Source organism: Sciurus vulgaris, assembly GCF_902686455.1.
Source record: "Sciurus vulgaris genome assembly, chromosome: 4".
NCBI classification, from domain to species: Eukaryota; Metazoa; Chordata; class Mammalia; order Rodentia; family Sciuridae; genus Sciurus; species Sciurus vulgaris.
The window spans coordinates 53,294,982-53,315,502 of NC_136464.1; the positions used below are offsets into that span (position 1 = coordinate 53,294,982).

The following is a 20,521-nucleotide window of genomic DNA, read 5'->3' on the forward strand; positions in this document are numbered from 1 at the left end:
ATACGTGCAAATGACATAATTTGGCCAATTTTCAATCCTCAGTATTTCTCCTTTTCCTCTACTCCTCCCTTCCCTTGGTTCTTTTCTCTACTGTTTTCCCTTTGATCTTCCTAAGATTTCCCCCACACTTCTTTTACTTTTTTCCTCTCTAGCTTCCAAATATGAAAGAAAACATGATGCTCGATCTTCTGAGTTTGGCTTAATCTGCTTAACATAATATTTTCAAGTTCTATCCATTTTCCTGCAAATGACATAATTTCATTTTTCTTTATGGCTGAATAAAACTACATTGTGTATATAAACCACATTTTCTTTATCCATTTGTCCATTGACAGACACCTAGACCAGTGCCACAGTGTGAGAAGTTACACAGTTTCGTTCTTTGATTTTAAGACAAGGTCTCACTATGTTGCTCAGGCTAGCATCAAACTTGCAATCCTCATGCTTCAGCCTCCCAAGTAGTTGGGTTAGTGGTGTATGCCATCACATCCAGCTTCAGAAGCCATAAAGTTTAATTACATTAGAAACACTGAAAGTTACATTAAGAAATTTGGCATAGTAAAAGACATATGCAAAGTTAATCTAATAACAAACAAGGAATACTTTCAATTTATTTGATCAAAACGGAGGTTATCCACAAAATCTGAAGTATGTCTACAAATCATTAACATGTAAAAAAAATTATAAAATCAATAGTAAAAATGGTTACAAATGCCTAAGAAAAATGTAAATGAACAATAAACATTAAAAGATGTTCAACTTTAACAATCACCCAAGAAATAGCAATTTAAATAATTTTTGCTTATTAGATGGGCATTGACTATTAAATTCCCAATTCAAAATAGATATAACTATTCTATAGCAATAAAATATAGATTGGAACAATTATACAAAATTCTCAGAAGTTTAGAATCATTTTGAATCTTTTTCTTTTTAATTTTTAAAATAATTAACCAACCTGAGCCACTCTAATTGAATTCTGGGTAGAGCCACCAGCATGATATTCAACTTTGAATTTTTTTACAAGTTCATCAAACCTATGAGGAAATCACAGTACAAAAAAATATGTTAGCATATTTCAAAGTCACAATGTAAATTTTTCTGACTAAAAGTACATTAAAATAAAATTAGTGAAAAAATAGAATAAAATTAGTAAAATTAAAAATTATATATTAAAGAAATAAACTAAAGTTTTGTATGGCAAACTAAATTTCTACATTTAAGAAATATTCCTATAAATGTACAACTATGAGAATTTAAATATATAGACTCTGTAATTAACCATTACAAGAAACAAAGTAAAAATAAAATTCATATATTACCAAACAAAGGTCACATATGGCAAACCAGTAAGTCAAAATCAAATCCCAGTCTCAGAATTACTTATTAACTATAAACATACAGAAACCTTTTTCCTCATTCAACATAACTATGAGAGTTTTCTATAGAAACAAAAATTTCATTTATTACTGCAACCCTTGGAATCAGTTTAAGAGGCATAAAAATCAAAACCTTAAACTTCAAGAGAGATGATGAAACATTTTCCTTCCTCTTCTACATCTTACTGAAAGTAAAAAAAAGTTTATATATGTGTGTGTGTATATACATATATATAAAGCATAAATTTATAAAAAATATACACACACAAAATGAACCAAAGCATATCAGCATTGTAAGGAAAGATGCCACAAACAGACTGCAAATTTGAAAAATAACATTTTAGCATAACAGAAAGCAAATGCAATAAAATTGAGGAAGCAGTGCTAGGAGACACAACAAAGAAAGAGTAATTACTTTAAATAAACACTATTTGGAAAATTAGGGTGGTTTCCCAACTACTTGCGCCTTACTCACAGGGGTGAAATTTAAGCATATCAGTGTCATGGTAAAGACCTCCCTATTTTGACGTATATATAAATTCCAAAACTACCAACATCTTCGCTCTTCATCTCCCTTCATCCTTCCCTCTTTCTTTCTTTTTGTCCTCACAATTTTTCAAAAATATAAATTCACGTACCACACAATTCATCCACTTAAAGTGTACATTCCAACATCATCACAACCAACTTTGCTTTTACTTATTTTCCTGGTACTAGGGACTGAATCCAGGGGTGTTTAACCACTGAACCACATCCCCAGCCACACCTCTTTTTTAAAATATTATTTTAGTTGTCAGTGGACCTTTATTTGTTTATATGTGGTACAGAGAATCAAACCCAGTGCCTAACACATGTCACACAAGAGCTCTACCACTGAGCTACAACCCCAACTCCCTCCCCAGCCCTTTTTATTTTTTATTTTGACAGGGTCTCGCTATGTTGCTTAGGGCCTAGCTAAGTTGCTGAGGTTAGCTTTGAACTTGCTATCCTCCTGCCTCAACCTCTCCAGCTGCAGGGATTACAGGAGTGCACCACTGCACCCAGTACCACAACCAGCTTTACAACAAAATGTAAAGCTTTTCTATACAAAAGCAAAACCAAAAAAAATTTAAATGTAACAAAAAGAGAATGTTTAATAAGAAAAAAGGTTATTTCACCAAAAGTTAAGTGCTTACACAAAAGAGAAAGAAAAATATTAAGGCTCAGATAAATGGACAAATGAACAAAAAACAAAAGAAAAAAATAACGCATTAATGTTGAAAACTAATGAACCCCTTCATGCTAGTAATCAATGCATACATCTACACAACTAATTAGCTAAGTATACAAATTATAATATTCAGCACTAGTGGGGATATGAAAAAGTTGACATAATCGTACAATAGTAGTGATAGAACTCTTTTTGAAAGAAATTTGGCACTATATATCATGAGTCACAAAAATGTCTATTCCCTATTATTGTAAAATTCTATTGATTGGGGAACTCTACCCCATGAAAGTAATCCAAATCATAACAGATGCTATGCATAAGTATGTTAAAGTTGCTCATCCTACTGTAATATGTAATAAGACCAAAAACAATGTAAATATTCAAAAGAAAAAGAAATGATTAAATAAATTATGATAATTATCACTGAAAAAATACAATAAAGCTTGTAATATTATTGGTATTTATATGTTTCACTATTACAGAAAATTATGATATTACAAAGATATGAAGAGTATGGAGTGAATGAATATATTAAAATGTATTAAAATAAGGGAAGCAAATTAAGACAAAGTCAAAATATCAAAATGTGAACATCTGTAGTTTATGAAAAGTAAAATATAATACAGGACCCCTGTATTTACTCTTTAATGACATTACCAAAAATGTAAAAATGTATTCAACATGATTAGTACTTTTTCTTTAAAATTCAAAGAAAAATAAGAAATAGATTAACATGTGTACAGCACTTTTATTATGTCTTTTCCCTTTTGTACTTTCTATCATTTGATCAGGTTTATATTTATTTTGTAATGAAAATATTTTAACTAAAGCACACTTTTAAATAAAAATTCATGTCACTGGAAAATAATTCAGAATTTTTTAAGGACTAACCTTAGAAGAAAAAATCATACCTTACCATTCAAAATGAGTTTTAACACTTGTTTTGACAGTATATAAGAGAATTTAAATTCTAAGTAATGCTTTCCACTATCATATAAAATATCTCCAAATACTTCATATATAACGATTACAATTGCTGAACAATATTAACAGCTATCTAAAGATCTGCTTTGCTTTTGAGAAGAATAGTACAAGGAAGCAGAGAAGCTTTCAAGTCTAATGACTAATGTGGTAAAGGTTTAAACAAGCTAGTTTAGTATTAAATTTCTTGAGATATTGGACCGTTTCAGAGTTATTCCAAATACAAGAAAAGGTATCAAATGAAATGATCCAGTATGGAAATTTCAAGTCTGCTAAAACAAAGACAGCACTGACTTCTGTTAAAAAGAAAGCTAATGTTGCTGGTGCTGGGGATGTAGCTCCGCAGTAAACAGCTTGCTAAGCATGAATTGGGCCCTGGGTTTGATCCTCAGCACTGTAAAAATAATAATAATATTGCTAGATCAAGAGCTACTTGTAGAACAGCAGTGACTAAATGACCAAAGTAAACACAGGCAACTGAACATAATTCATCATTTCCAACAAAAGTCATTTGGCACTGAAATCAAGGCCTAAGTATTAATGGAAATAAATGCAGGGTGGTATATTACAAAACATTAACTTTTTCAAAAGCAATAATTATTACACTAACTACAACATAGCAGACAAATTACAGGAAGGTGACTGAAAAATTTAATGGAAGAAATATGATGTCACATTGAATGAACAGTGACTTTTTTTAGTCGTCATTAAAATATACTAGTCATGCCAAATAAGATGGCCTATGTCTGTAATCCCAGCAACTCAGGAGGCTGAAGCAGAAGGATCTCAAGTTCAAGGCCAGTCTCAGCAACTTAATAAGTCCCTAAGCAACTGAGCAAAACTGTCTGAAAAGAAAAAGAAAAAGGACTAAAAATATAACGCAGTAGGAAAGCACCCCTGAGTTCAATTCCCAATATGATTAATTAATTAATTAATTAATTAAATATACTAGTCATTTTGTAAGACTTTATGAAGTTATAATACAGAACAAAGTAAAGGATTTTCAAATAGTTTTAAGAAGTTGGATAACAGAAAATCAACATATTCACTGTAGTATGACTATTCGACTTAGAAAAGTTAGCACTTGAGAATGCTAGCTAGCATCTTAAATAAAGAAAACTAGGAGGGCAAGTCAGAACAAAAATATTTTTTGGGAGATGTTAATATAAGCATATAAAAGCACTATACATTAAAAAAAAAATCACAAGATCCTTAATTCCATTGACTGTGGTACCTACGTAATAATCTGAATGAAAAAGTCAATTTTACCCATAATTTGAAGATTAAGTATGGTCTAGTAGAATTTATAAAGTTAAAAGAGAATGTGGGGGGCTGGGATTGTGGCTCAATGGTACAGCGCTCGCTTGGCATGCATGAGGCCCTGGGTTCAATCCTCAGCACCACATGGAAATAAAATAAAGGTATTGTGTCCACCTACAACTAAAACTAAAACAAACAAACAAAAAAATAAACACACACACACACACACACACACACACACAAATATATATATAAGAAAATGTTGAAAGTGGGGGCATTTTGAATAATTATTCTTCACTGGAGATTAACGTTTTTTTATAGAAAGATTATATATTTGTTATAAATATAATTTTTTAAAAGGATATATCGTGCAGAACATATAAATAACTCTGAAAACTCAATGAGAAAACAATCTGGTAAAGAATAGGTCAAAAGAGTAAAGTTTTACCCAAGAAAAAAATACAGATGGCAAATAAACACTTGGGGGAGGCGCAAGACATCAAACCCTGGACCATGGACACGTCAGACAAGTGCTAGAGCATTGTTACAGTTTAGGTATGAGGTATCCCCCAAAACCTCACATGTGAGACAATGCTAGAATGTGTACAGGTGAAATGACTGGGTTATGAAAGCCTAAAATCATCAGTGTATGAATTCACTTGAATGAACTGTCAGCAGGTAGGGTGTGGCTGGAGGTCACTGTGGGCATGGCTTTGGCGTTCACATTTTGTCTCCAAGGAGTAGAACTCTTTCTGCTTCCTGATGCCATGTCCTAAGCTGCTTTCCTCCACTACACTCTTCCTTCATGATGCTCTTCCCTCATGATGCCTAGAATAAATGATCTCTGAAACTGGAGCCCCAAAGATTTTTCTGCATACAAGTGTTCTTGACAGGTCTTTTGGTCACAGTGGTGGAAAAGCTGATTAAAACAAGCACTGAGCTACATCCCTAACCCTAAGAATAGATCTCAATATTATTAGTCATTAAAAAAATCATAAGGAGATACACCTATTAAAAAGGCTTTTTCATTATTACCCTATGTACATGTATGATTACCTGAATGGTGTGAATCTACATCATGTACAACCACAGAAGCAAAAAGTTGTACCCCATTTGTGCACAATAAATCAAAATGGTCTGTAAAAATAAAAATAAATTTAAAAAAAAAAAAGACTTTTTAAAAAGCTAATGATATTGGAGAAAATACTAAATGCTGCCAAGGATTCAAAACTAGTGAAACTCTCATACATTGCTGATGGAAATGCAAAATGGTACAGCAGTTTGGCAATTTCTTAGAAAATTAAAAAATTTACTGGCTAGAGATCTCAAGTACCCAATCATTTTAACAGCTGTATTGTTTCCAAATACTTGAAACAACCAAATATCCATCCATCAATTAGCAAATAGACAAACTGCAAAAAATTAATTCAAGGAATACTACTAAGCAATAAGAAGAAATGCACAACTAATACCTTCCACAACATGGCTGATCCTCAAAACCACTATACTTTTGTCAAAGAAGTCAGATATAAAAGGGTTACATATAATATGATTCCATTCTTCTGACACTCTGGATAAGACAAAACAACAGGGACAAAAATCAGCTGTCAGAGAGGAAGGACAGGAAAGAAAACTAATTATGAGGAAGAATGAGTCTTAAGGGCAATGAAAAATTTCTATTTTTGTCATGATTACACAATGTAAGTATTTTTCAGAAGTCAAATAATTTTATACATTTAAAGGGTGAATTTTATTATATATATTATACTTTAAAGGGTGAACTTTATTATATGGAAATTACACTTCAACATACTTAACAAGTCTGACATACATACACATATATACATGTGTACACACACACACACATACACACACCCTTAAGGAAACAACCAAGGAAATTCTGAAAAATCAGATCTACCTACCTATATATTCATTCCTTCATCTGTTATCATGTATGTATATATGTATACAGATTGAAATACCTACCTATATAGAAGACATATACGTGGGTACAGAAAGACACATGTAAAACACATTTAGAACTCAAAATAATCTTGAGATAAGTAAAATTAATACCATTATCCAAATAAAGCTACAAACTTAAGACTTTTAGTGATCTGTTTTCTAAACTTCTGATTCTGAAATAGTCTCAGTGTTATCAAAGTGCTAAAAGCCTCTTACAACAAACAGCTGCACACCTTTAACCAAATTTACCAATATTTAACATTTTATAGACTTTATTCTCTATAGATCATAGACAAATATGTAGTTTTTCAGAATAATTTCGTAGTAGGCTGTATATCATGCACTTCTAACACTTATAATACCTCAGTGGGAACTTCCTAAGATGTACTTTGTACCTCTAAAATCATTAGAATGCACAGGCTCATACAGATATATCTAATTCCAATCTAGTGCCATTTTCTTCTCTCATTCCTTATCTTCCCACTGTATATCTCCCTTCTTTCAGTTAGATGCCCAGCACTGAGGTCCAGGACATAGTTCAGTATCCCCTACTGAACAAGTTCCTAACTAGAATGAACTAGGGATGGTGTACTGGAAAGAGTACCTGCCTGATCCTTCCCTCTGCCCAAAACACGTCTGAAATTTGTGGTGTTTTTCTTTCAGAAGTGATACAGTCTGTTCTTTATGTAAATTTTAAATACTCTACTCCTCTTTCTTATAGTCTATTAAACCTCCCTAGGCTGTACAAATGTTCAGATGAAAATACTGGAATAAGATCTTTGGTTCCTTTACTTATAAAAAATTCAATTATTAGTATGTTCTGTCTTCTAGCAATTCTGAAGGTGCAGGTTATGTGTGATTATATTTGTGTTGAAAATGATGAGGGAATTCAGATTCATTACCCTCTAAGCTTTAAATGACTTTTGATAGATTCTTCACAACTAATAGGTAAGTTGTGGAAAAAAAGACTCAGGAAGAATATCCATCTAATAATGAGGGAAACATTAAGATTGTAAAAAATAAAAATAAGAATATTTACAAAAAATACCCTGTTACCTGAAACTAAATGAATTATTTTAATAAAAGGTAGCTGTGGCTTAATTATTTTTAGGATGCACCCAGAAAAATGTAACCTAAAAGGCCAGAAGAAAATTAAAAGAAGAATAAGGAAAATAAAGGGAGAACAGAAATCAAAGCACAGGAAAAAAAAGTTTAATTTTTAATGTGTAATTTTTTCACTTAGTGAACAAGAAGCAAAAGGTTCTTAAAATAAAAAAGATTTCATGATTACACCCTAAATGTAGCAATGATTATTCTTTTATGGAAAAAAGTATTTAAGGAAGATATAAGAATTAGCACCTGAAAAATGGGCAAAACCCAACACTCATCATTTCTAGTTCTATGAAAAGAAACTGTTTTTCATTTTCACAGAAACTAAAGCTACTGTATTACTCCAAACTCAGGAAGAATAAGAGAAATAGAGAAAGACAGAAAGTGTGTTCATCATATACCTGAAGAAAAGACACAGTTTGTGCTAACATCACTACAGACAGAAATAAACATCAACAATGTTAAATATTTCATGAAGACAGATGTATGAGTAATAAGACGAATCTTTATAGAAAAACCAAAAATTTAACTTCCTTAAGAAGGCATTCATAACTGCCAAGGGGAATTTTTTAAATGAAGTTCTCTCCTAGACTTCTCCATCTAAACAAATAATAAATTTAAAGTATAAGTAATTCTAAACAGGTACACTTATTAACATCAAATGCTAATAGAATAACATGGAGACAGGGTTACACAGGCAAAATTTAAGATTCAAAGCTCTGAAATCACTGACCACAAATGTTTGGTGAGGTTGAAAAAAATTCACTTAAATGTCAGTTTGATAAAAGCCAAAAGAACATTTCTCACATCTGTTTATATTTAAGCATATTTTTAAAAAATGGACAAAGTAAGTCATTCAAAACTAGGGTTAAATGATTAGTTCATTAGTTCACGTAATTTAAAGGTATTTCTCTAACCTCTAATTTTATTTTCTTTGATATTGATAAGAAAGTGGTTGTAAGCATGTGTTACTTAGATAAGCCCTTATTCAATTCTAAAATGTTTAAAAGTTTAATTAGTCCCATTCATAACTTTGTAGATGAAGTTCTTTGCATGTGAGATAATCAAATATACTGTTGAAAAGCACTTTGTACATATACAGATGATTAAAATGATTATTCCTAAATGACAGGTGTCTTAGGTTTTCACCCATTATAAAAACACCACAGAATTTCACTAAGCCAATTTATAATTTTCACTAAACAGTTAACTGTTTGACATTTAGTTTTAAACCATACAAGGAAAAAACAGATGTAAGGGAAAAAATAATATAAAATAGTAGTTCTCAAAATGACATATGCAGTCTTTTGGTAAAATCTAGAATGTTACCCACATGTCCAAAGGCAGTTCCAAAATACAAGTTATTCTCTCCTCCCACCGGCAATAACTAATTATTTCTCTCTACCAAACTTTAAAACATATCACTCAACAGGAACAAACGTGTAAAATCCCTACCAAAATATAACATTAAACTTCTAGTTCTCAGGAGCATACAGTGCATCACAGTCAACATTCCTACTGACAACAACTAGAAAGTCCAAAAAATCATAACTCATATTGTTGAGGGACAAAGAGTTTGGGAAGCAACAAGGACAAAGTGGATAAATTTCCAGAGAAGTGAGAACTGTTCACAGGGTAGACCAGAACTAGCAGTTTTCTGTCCCACCTGCCCACATTTGCAGCCAAGAAAACGAGGTTAGAGAGACATTTCCCAACCTCAAACACACAGCCAGTTTGTTCCATAACACACCTGAATTCTTAAACTTCATGGTAAGCTAAAGAAATTAAACAAAATCACCTAAAAAAAAAAAAAAATTCTCTCACTCTGGTAGTTGCTTACAAAAGACAGGCCAGAAAAGAGAAACTAAAAACAATGAAAACCCTAGAAGGAGTGGAGAATAAAAACTACTAAGGATCTGTAAGAACTCTTTTGAGGGGTATGGGGGAGACCATATATCTATCTACACTGGTTAAATCTAGAAGCTGAAAATTCAGACTTTGGGTTTAGTAGAAGACAGGGATGGGATAGAGGGAAAGGGAATAAAAAGAGTAGGGATTTTAACAGTTACATAAGACTAAAGTTATAAAATGGGAAACTAAAAGTCTAGAACAATATATCAGTTTCTCCATTGAGGAGGTTGTCAAATTCTGAAGGTATGTGGGGCAGAAGAATAAAGAATGTACCTGGAACCCCAAAGAGCAGCTGTGTCCTCGTTCTGGTAGACTATTTCAGAGTTGATGGGACAAAAAAACAAAACAAAACAAAACAAAAACACTGGTCTCGTTTAGAAGTCCCAGAGGTTTGGGCTACAGGAGCAGAGGCAAACAGGGTAGACTGAACAATCAAAACTGAAAATCATCTTTGACCTAGCTTAATCCCTGATAATTATTAAGGGATCAACATTACCCTCACTCTGTATGGGTCTCACAGAAAAAAGGATGAACACTGGTGGAAGATACAATCTGAAGGATCTATATAAACACTGTCAAGTAAACAATAAACAACTGAAAGTTATGCCAAGAAGAATGACTTTTTTAAAAAAGGAAAAAAGAAAAAGATTCAAGAACTATTTATATGCTGAAATTCAAGAAGGGCACTTCAAAATAACTATATTTTCAAAGGAACAAATGAAGGATGCACAAAAAACTAGATGAATGAAGAATTTCTTCAAAGCATTGAAAATCATGGGTAAAATAAACATCTAGTTAAAAATACACATCTAAAACAATAGTTTGGTGTGTGAAATAAGAATTCATTAGCTAGATCTAAAATTAGATTATTCCCTCTGTATCTGTCTACTCCTTAGCCCCAGATCTGGGTAAAGTAATAGGAAGTATTCATCAATAGTGGAAAAATAAACACGTAGTTGTCTGGTTAAAGGACCAAAAGGAGAGCTCCAGGGAACCTCAAAGTACTAGGACTCTTGAAATATCAGAGGGCAGCGGGGGGAAGAGGATGAAGGCTCAGCAAAGAAGATATAGAAAAGACCAAATGAAAATTTGGAAATTAAAATTCAGAGACTGAATCTTTAAAACTCACCAGATTGACTCAAAAGCAAAATGGAGAAAACAGAACTAAGTCAATATACTAAAAAGATAAAGCAATTACTGGCTCATGAGGCTGAGGCAGGAGGATCAGGAGTTCAAAGGCAGCCTGAGCATAAGTGAGGTGCTATAAGCATCTCAGTGAGACCCTGTCTCTAAATAAAATACAAAATAGGCTTGGGGATGTGGCTCAGTGGTCAAGTGCCTCTGAGTTCAATCCCCAGTATCCGCACCCCACAAAAGATAAAGCAATTAAAATTTTCCAATTTGAGCAACATACGGAAAAAAGAGTTTTTCAAAACCTGAACAATTACTCGAGACCTGTGAAAAGTACCAAAAGAACTAACATTTTTATCCTCTTAATTCCAGAAAAGAAAAAGTGCAATGCACAAAAGAAAACAAATTAAATAATGGTTTAAAAATTCCTGAATTTGAGCAGGGAATGTGCTCAGTAGTAGAGTATTTGCCTAGCCTGCACAGTGTCCTGTGTCAAATCCTCTGCAAAGGAAGGAAGGGAAGAAAGGGAAGGGAAGAGGGAAAGAAAGAGGGAAAGGGAAAGAAGGGAAGGGAAGAAAGGGAGGAATGAAGGGGGCTGGTTTCCAAATTTAACTAAAAACATATTCTTACAGATTTAAGAATCTCACAAAACTCCAAACAGGGTAGACAAATAAACAAACAACAAAAACCCATGTCCAGATACACCAGACGGACCCAGCGAATGGAACCGAATAATGATATTTAAGAGGAAAAGGTACCAACAAAGAGGGATTGAAAACAGCCACCTGCCAGAAAAAAGAAACAAGAGAAGGCAGAATTTCAAGAAGGAAGGTGGGAAAGAGGAGAGGGAAAGGAGGAAGGAAAGAAGGTCCACCATACTCAAATTCCTTAGTAAGGACATATAATACTGACCTGATACTGGTTTATGATTTGATATCACAAGTATTAGGGTAGGCAGCATTCCTTAATGGTTAAAAGTAAAGGTTCTGGTGTCGGGCCTGGTTTTAATCTCATTATCATTTAATTGTATGATGGGGAAAGGAATTTAAATTCTCTGAAATTAGTAATTTTCCTCATTTGTAAAAACATGGCATAAAAGACTTTCTTAATTTATATTCTGCTGTATTTAAGCATAATGTCGGACAGATACTGGGTACACACTAAAAAGAAAATGAGATGAATGAATATGGCTGGATGGACAAACTATGGAAGGATAAAATGAGCATTCCCCCTTCCTCCTGATTTATCTTTAAATATACTCTTAACTCTGTCTTCTTCATTTTGCTGATGAGTGTTCCTCCAGCAGCCTTCCAGTTGCTGCTGTTAAATTTTTGAGAGCGAGTAGAACTACAGACTTTTACAGATTTTAATGAAAACAGGTTTCCCTTAAATATTTTAAAAAAGGATTTAACATTGATTTTATTTTTGTCTATGTCCATTGTACCTATGTTGAACATTACAATATAAAGAAAATTAAGGCAAAAGAATTCATAAAAACAATAATTTAGAACTTCATTTCTAGATAGAAATTTAATCATAACATGTAAATGTTAGGCCAACACACAGCTATAATGTTGCCCAGTGAGAGCAACAAAATCAAGTATAAACAAATGAGATCAAATAAGATGCTATTCATTGCTTTCCCTCAGTGTAATGTGTGTGAATGGGGGTGGGGGATATATGTATGCACTATTTCAACCTTTTAATGATATTTACTTTGAAGTAAGCATTCAATAAATGTTACCAAGTACTTTTATCATTGAAGAGGAATAACTGAGTTGTTGGTGTTGAAGAGAATTATCAATTAGGCTATAATCCTTAAAAAAAGGAACTAAAGATTGACATATATTAAATTATAAGCTCAAACTTCTCAATAGTTTAGAAGATGTGTGATGCATTCTCAATTCCCACTGTACTAAGGAATGAAGAACAAAAAATCTACTAAATAAACTATTAAACAATTAACAAAATGTTGCTGCTACACAAAACAAATACTAACCACACGGCAATGTAAATTCAAAACCACATACAACATTCTTTTTATATTACTGTTAATACAATTCTCATTTTGATATTACCTTTTAAAACCAATGTAGAAGTTTTATTTTATGCATGCCTTTGCAGCAAGACATTTAAAACCAATATGAAAAGTGTTTAGATACTGAGAAGATATTTTCTTTCATCTTCCAAATACTACAAACAAAGATTCCAATAAAGAAAACCACAAAGTTTGCTAAAGTTTAAAACATCTGGAGAATGTCTTAAGATATTCATTCTTAAGAGCTCTATATTAAAGAACAGCCTGAAGGGCAGATGATAAATCTGCTCTGAAACTGGAAGTATGTTTTTAATTCCATTTAATATAAACAGGACTTTTTTTTTTCTTAAAGGAGGGGAGGGACTATAATTAGGAAGCAAAGTACCAAGAGACAAAAATACTCCATAAAAGGAAACTTTTAAAAAAAGACTAAAGCTCACTATAAGACAAGCATGAAAATATTTTTACTGACATATCTGCATCCAGAAAGTAAATGTCAATATTTCTTTGGTAAGTACTAGCTGAAGAGAACTGGGTGACAGTTTCACGGGTGATCATTTCATTATTATGTTTCATGATTTCAGAATAGATCACAAATATTCTGGTGAAAGATGTCCCTGCTGCAAATTCTCATGGGATAATAACAAACTCCTAGAAGCCTGTTAGAAGAAATGAGTTTAATTATGTTAAGGGGGGGAAAATCTGAAGATGTAACTTTTCTTGGGTATCAAATTAATATTGAAACAAGTTTGTTTCATAAAATTTATTAGTAAAACACTTAGACTAAACCATCACCATCCACTTGGAAACAAAAACAAAGGTAAAATATGCTAAGCTTTGAATTCCAAAGTTATTCAGTTACTACAGAAGTAGTGTTGCAGGACACCCCATGGAATATACTCCACTCAGTTGCAGGTGACTCTTTTTCCCAGCATTTCAATGATTTACATTACATTAGGGAGATAATAAACTTTTCAAAATTTGAACATTTTTAACATGAACTAAATGCAAAAACTCTACAGTAAGAATAAAGAGCAATGAACCCAATGCCTAAATGGTTTCTAAATAGACATATTACTCTTTTTAGGAAGGGAAAGGTTCAGAAAGCTTTCTCTGTAAAAACTCAGATAGTAATATTTTAATCTTCCCAAGGAGGGGATAAAAGGGGGAGTAAGGAAGTAAAGAAGACATCACATTATTTACAAACAGGAGAAAAAAACAAATTTCTAAAAAATATTTTTAATGATGATATTTAGAATATAAAAATGAGAAGGTTTTCTTTGTTATTCAGGTCCATTAAAAATAATTCTTTGGAGGGAATAATGTGTCGCTTAATTGATATTCAAAATTACTGTTCCCAGTGTCAAAATTGATTGCAAATATTAATTTGTTAGTATTTATATTTCGACTTTGAAATAAGGTCTTCAAAAGATAGATATTGTTAAACACTGGTATTAATGCATAAGTATATTATTCTAACAGCATATTCATCACTTAGAAGGTATTTATAGAATTCTCTTAGAATATTTGCTAGATATTTGCTTTTTAGAATGTCACTGCATTGTAGATTCATCTTTCAATTTAAGATTAGGTGAAATCCACCAAACTACATTACTATTTGAATTCTAAAATAAGGAAATTATCTTTGTCCTTGCATCGACATCTAAAAACTACTGCTGAAACTATGATATGAAATTATTTAAGATAATTTGTCTGCTAAAATGTGTGAAAATGGAAATATCATTTCTTGTTCTTTTGACAGAAAAGAATGTACATCAAGCAGCACATTACTTATGATTCAAACATTATTTGCTGTCAAATTACTTTACCATAGGTATAAGTTTTGCACATATGCACTATTTTGCCTTGCATTTAAGAAATAACATCAATTATCACTGAGAAATGATACAAAGTTTGCAGCAAAGGCCATTCAGTGTTCAAAAACAGTAATTGAAGGAGCTTCTCCTTGGTTCAGAAAATTCTGAATACTAACCATAAGCTAAAAAAACTGCAAATCACAATGATGGTGGTAGGGCAAGTCTGATTGTTTAAATTTCTGACAAAAAAAAAAAAAAAAAAAACCTTGGGTAACTATCTCTTCATGAGATCAAATGAAATTCACTCATGAAACTCTGGTTCAATAATAAATGACATTCAATTATTTTCCATAAAATATCTGCTGATAAATAACATAATGAAAAATCAGTCTTTAAAAAGCTTCACATTTTCATAATTTTTGTAATTTCTCCAAGTGTATCCCTTTTCTGTTCCACACATATTTTTACCACTAGTTCTAACACATCTTAATAGATTCCTCTTCAGTTTATACTGAATTAGTGTTTTCTCAGTTTGTTTGACAATATTCTTGCCTGCAGACATTTCACAGACTTTTTACAAAGGTTAATTAATTCTTCAGTCACTTTAAACTCAATACTGACTCCTGGATAAACAACTAATCAATATCTGGAACATCTGTTGATTCATCAAGAGCCAAGAAAATACACTGGGAATCATTATCTTCTTCCTTAATTAAGACTTAAAGAATTAAGCACTATGCCCTCAATCCTTTTTTTCTTTTTTGTGGTACGGGGGATTGAACCCAAGGGTGCTGTACTCCTGAGCTAAATCTCCAGTCCTTTATACTGTACTTTTTGAGACAGGATCTCACCAAGTTGCCCAGCTGATCCTGAACTTGCAATCCTCCTGAATGAGCCTCCCAGCCTCCCAGCTAACTGAGAGTGTAGGCATGTGCCACCATACCCAACCCATTTTTTTCCCCCTCAATTCTTAAAGTAACTATTGTCACCAAAAGGCTAAAATTATTATACAAATGTAATTTTTCTGAACACATTTCTTTGGCTGTTAAAATAAAAGTTTAATTTACTATTAGTAAATGGTTCTCCTTGCTTGGCTAACAAGTGAGCCATTCAAAACCTTGCTTTGTGTTTGGCCTCACTTTTACTTTATGTGTACAATGGGCCTATCTTTACATGAAAAATTCTACTATGATAAGATACTATGCTTTAAATTTGTGAGAGAGTTATTTTCCTGTGAACCTGGAATACTGTAGGTGCTTAGTTTGGTAATGGCAATATATGAAGTATCTTTTAGTAGAACATAATAAAACCATCTAATTTGATTAAATAACCCTATGTCTCTTAAAACTACGAGATTCTCTCCTTTTCTTGTTTTGACGTGATAGGTATAGAGTAGTAATAAATTGTTATAGCACTGCAATACATGTGGAATTTAAAAACATACTGAATTATAACTGCATCACTAAAATGTGTAGTATGCTATTTAGCAGTGAGAAGCAATAATAAGAATGCCACTTACAATCTCTGTTGCAAATACTCATCTCTGCCATTGTGGTGGAAAACCAGCTATAGACAATACAAGTTCTAAAGAACTTTAATTATGGGCACTGAAATTTGAATCTCATATAATATTGACATTCAAACTACTATTCTTTTTTTCCTCTCATAAATATAAAAATATAAAAACCTTTCTTGGCTTCTAGGCAAAAAATAAAATAAAATAAAGTGGGAGAACAGATTTGGTTCACAGGCCACAGTTTGACAACTCCTACTTTATGTAAGTTGCTTATTCATTTTGGCTTAGTTCACTCATCTACATGAAAAAAATGACTACTACTGGACCTATCTACTACTTAAGGGCTATGTTACAACTTATCAAAAAAAACACACGAACAGATTCGGAAAATGTACAAATAATGTTTTAAGTTCATTTTTAATTGATTTTTTAAAAAAATATATAAAACCTGTATAGCAGGTCCTATGCTAGCCAGCATGGAGCAAATAATATACAACACAGTTCATGTCTTTTATTTACATAATACAACGCAGTCCTTATATTTTCTATGAGTTTATAATAAAAGTGAGAAAATGAAAATAACCAAAAGTAATACTGAATAGGTAGCTCTATGCAACAACTACTTACTAAGCTTTTCTACACACATACAATGTACAATTGTGCAAGACATACAATTAGGCACTTTGGAAATTCACTACATACACAAAAAAACTGAAACACCTGACCCAAAAACTTAATAAAGTAGTTCTGCAACTAACTTTTCTTGGAGCCTGCTTTATAACAACTAGTACTTACAGTCTACCTTCTTTTAGTGGCTTCAGAATTTACTGTTGTATAGCTAGAACCTAATCTCTTAAATAAACATTTAGATTATGCATGGATTATTTGTTTTGTTTTTATTTTTGCTTTTAAAGATAATGTGGAATTTATACATTTATATTGTACATGCAATTCAAAGAACAAGGGTATGTAAAATTTTTATAATACAAACTTGACCTTCAAAGAGGATACCACAATGTATATTCTCACTGTTGTTTAAGAAAGTTTCCAATCTCTGTATCCTTGCCAATACTATGCATTACTGAATTTTAAAATACCTGCCACTGTAATAGCAGGTTTAAATCTTCTTATGAGAGAATACACATCCTTTCATGTGTTTTAGTGCCATTAGTATTAACTTATTTATCTATCTCCTCTCTTCACAGATACTGCTCATTTTTAATATATTACTGCTTTCCTAGTGACTTTTAGAAGCTCTTTACATATTAAAGAAATAAGTCTTGGACTGTGATTAATTGGTAATTATTTTTACCAACTTGTAATTTGTCTTCTAATGCTACAAAAACTTTTTGACATGAAAAGACATTTTTATCTGGTCAAGCATCCATCTCAAGAATATTAAAAAGACCCTTGCAAATTAAACTCAAAGGAAGTAGAAAAAAGAAAATAACAAAGAGTTGAACACACAGAAATGGAAAACAAACACACTCTTCACAGGAACAACAAAGTCAAGCTTGGTTCCCTGAAAAGGCTAGTAAAACTTATGAAACCTTACAAAGAAGGCATATAAAATCATTAGTAGAAATGAAAAAGGATACATCTCCATAAGTCACAAACATATTACAAGCTCACAGAAAGATATTCTGAACAAGGTTATGCCAAAACATTTAAATATTCAAACAAATACCAAAGTTTATTTAAGAACAGAAAAAAAATTAGAACATTCTTCATTTTCTAATACAGCAGTCCACATCTAGATAGTGTTACCAGTGAATACCATTAAACATTTCAGAAAGAAATAACATCAACCTAAGCAAAATCTATAGAGTAAAACCTGAGACCGTCAAAAAGAGGGCACATGTTAAGACGAAGAACAAAAAACTCTCAAAGGTACCATTGAGAGAATGAAAAAGTAAATCAGAGGTGGCTGGTACAACCAAAAATGGTCAAGTAGAGATCTCCTATAAATTGATCAAAAATTATTAAACATCAATAGAAAACTGGACAAAGGAAATCAAATAGCAATTCATAAAGAAGTGCATCAAACAGCCAAAAACCAAATGAGAAAATGCTTAACTCAGTGGTCATTGTCAGAGAAATATAATTAAAACTATAATGAAAAAACAACTACCCTCCCACCCTCATGGCTAGAAGGTGTTTTGTTTTGTTTCAAAAGAAGACTGAAAGTAGGAGTGGAACAACTAAAACTCTAGGTTGTGTTGATGGGAATACAACTCTTTGGAAAGCTTTTAGGTAGCATCTTATAAAGTTTAAGACAAGCACATCTAGTGACTTTTAAATTAAAAGTAATTTAAAGAGAAATGTGTACACATAAGCATCATACAAGAAACACATAAGAATGTTCATATACCAGCATTATTTGTAATTCAGCCAAACTAGAAACAACACAAATATCCATCAGCAGAATATAAAAACAAACTGAGATGAATTCATATTATGAATGTGGACCAGAAAAGAACAAAGCACTTCTACATGCAACAATAACAATGCAGACAAATCTCAGACTGATGAGCCAAAGAAGCCAGAAACACAAAGCACGTACTATAAGATTCCATTATTTAAAATTCAAAAATAGCAAAGCTAATCTCTGATGTTAGAAGTTAGGATAGATGACACATTTGGGGAAGAAGGAGGGGGGTCAGGGGTACTTCTGGGCTGCTGGCCAAGTTCTATTTCTAGAACTGAATGGTAGTTAAACAAGTATGTTTACTTTGAGGTAATTCAGCTATACACTTGTGATCTGTATACTTTAGTATGTATGTTATGCTTCAATTCATCAAAAGTTAATAAAAAAGGATACTGAATTTTGTCAGCATCTATATTTTTATAGCATCTATGAAAATAATAACTTAAAATTTTATTTAAAAATGTTAATATAGTACATTCATGTCCAATCAAGAGATAAACCACACAATAAGTTAAACAGGAAAAGTTTAACAAAGAATTATTAACTATGCTAACAGTATCTAAAAGAAGGCTCCATGCAGTACCCCAGGGCAACTGAAAACTACCCAATGAAAGAAAAAACTCGAAGAGTCATTTTTCATAGAAGCCATGGTTCAGCTACCAGACAGCAAAGAAGTGCATTGGTTTAGTTGGTATGGAGTTGCTAAGCAAACAATAGAAACCCTCTGGGAAGCAGGTGAAGGAGTCTAGTAAATTATATTAATAGATACCCTAATTTTTTAACAAATCTCTCATTTTGGACTAAGTCCTACTTGTAGTAGTTATTTGATATATGGCTCTATTCTGTTTATATTACTGTTAATTTATAATTTGTGGGGTTTTATATAGAAAAGTATTTAATTTTTTATGTATTAATTCTGTAACTACCCACTATGTAAATATTGCTTCTAGTTATTTTTCATTTGCTTTATAAAAAAACTATCATTTCTCTTAAAAATAATTTATCATTTTTATACTTTATTAATTTTCATCTAAGAGTATTATTATATAACTTGTATCTTTTTTAAAACCAACATGTCTGCCTCGCAGAGAATATAAAGAAGGTGCCAAGAGTGAAAAGAGAGAAACTAATTGAGGGGCTACTGCAATAATTCAGACAATCAGAGTAGCTCAAAAGAGGTAGGGTGGGGAAAATGACCAGGGGTAGAGATAATGTAAGTGATTAGATTTCAGGATATATTTCACAAAGTGATGCCAGTAGCATTTCCTGAAGATCTGCATACGGGATATCAGAGAAAGAGAGGAATAAAAAAACAACGCGAAAGTTTTTATCTTAAAAACTGGAAGGATAAAACAGCTTGTCATCAAGTGACATAGAGAAGTCTATTTGGGGGAATGATGAGTTCAGTTTGGGAAACAATGAATTTAGGATATCAAATATACAAGCACATTCATTAAATAAATGTTAAAAGAACAAATCAACCTCTCAAACATGACTAACTCATCAATTTCGCTATGATTAAGGACACAGAATACTGTACCATAAGGCACACTTTACACTACCACAAAGAAATGATTCCTAGACACACAGAAAAGATAGAGACTTGATAACAGGTGCCACCTTCACATAGCAGAAACTGAGCTGTACCATGATTGCCAGGTGCAGGGAGAAAAGAAATGCAGCATCTTCTAAGACAGAAACAAAGACCCAAATTCCTCTCCAGTATATTTCCTATAATCTTTGTAAATGCATAAAGTAAACAAAGTACTGGTATT

At 32.2% G+C, this 20,521-nt stretch overlaps 1 protein-coding gene across 5 annotated transcripts in view; it reads right to left on the bottom strand.

Annotated features, from left to right (window-relative positions):
- ADK (adenosine kinase) overlaps positions 1-20,521 on the bottom strand; it is a 499,304-nt gene that overhangs the window by 355,300 nt on the left and 123,483 nt on the right. For all 5 annotated transcript variants that reach the window (XM_079135963.1, XM_079135961.1, XM_079135964.1 and 2 more), the window contains one exon: positions 959-1,037. In XM_079135963.1, coding sequence (XP_078992089.1) covers positions 959-1,037 — 79 coding nt within the window. The remainder of the gene's footprint in view (positions 1-958; positions 1,038-20,521) is intronic.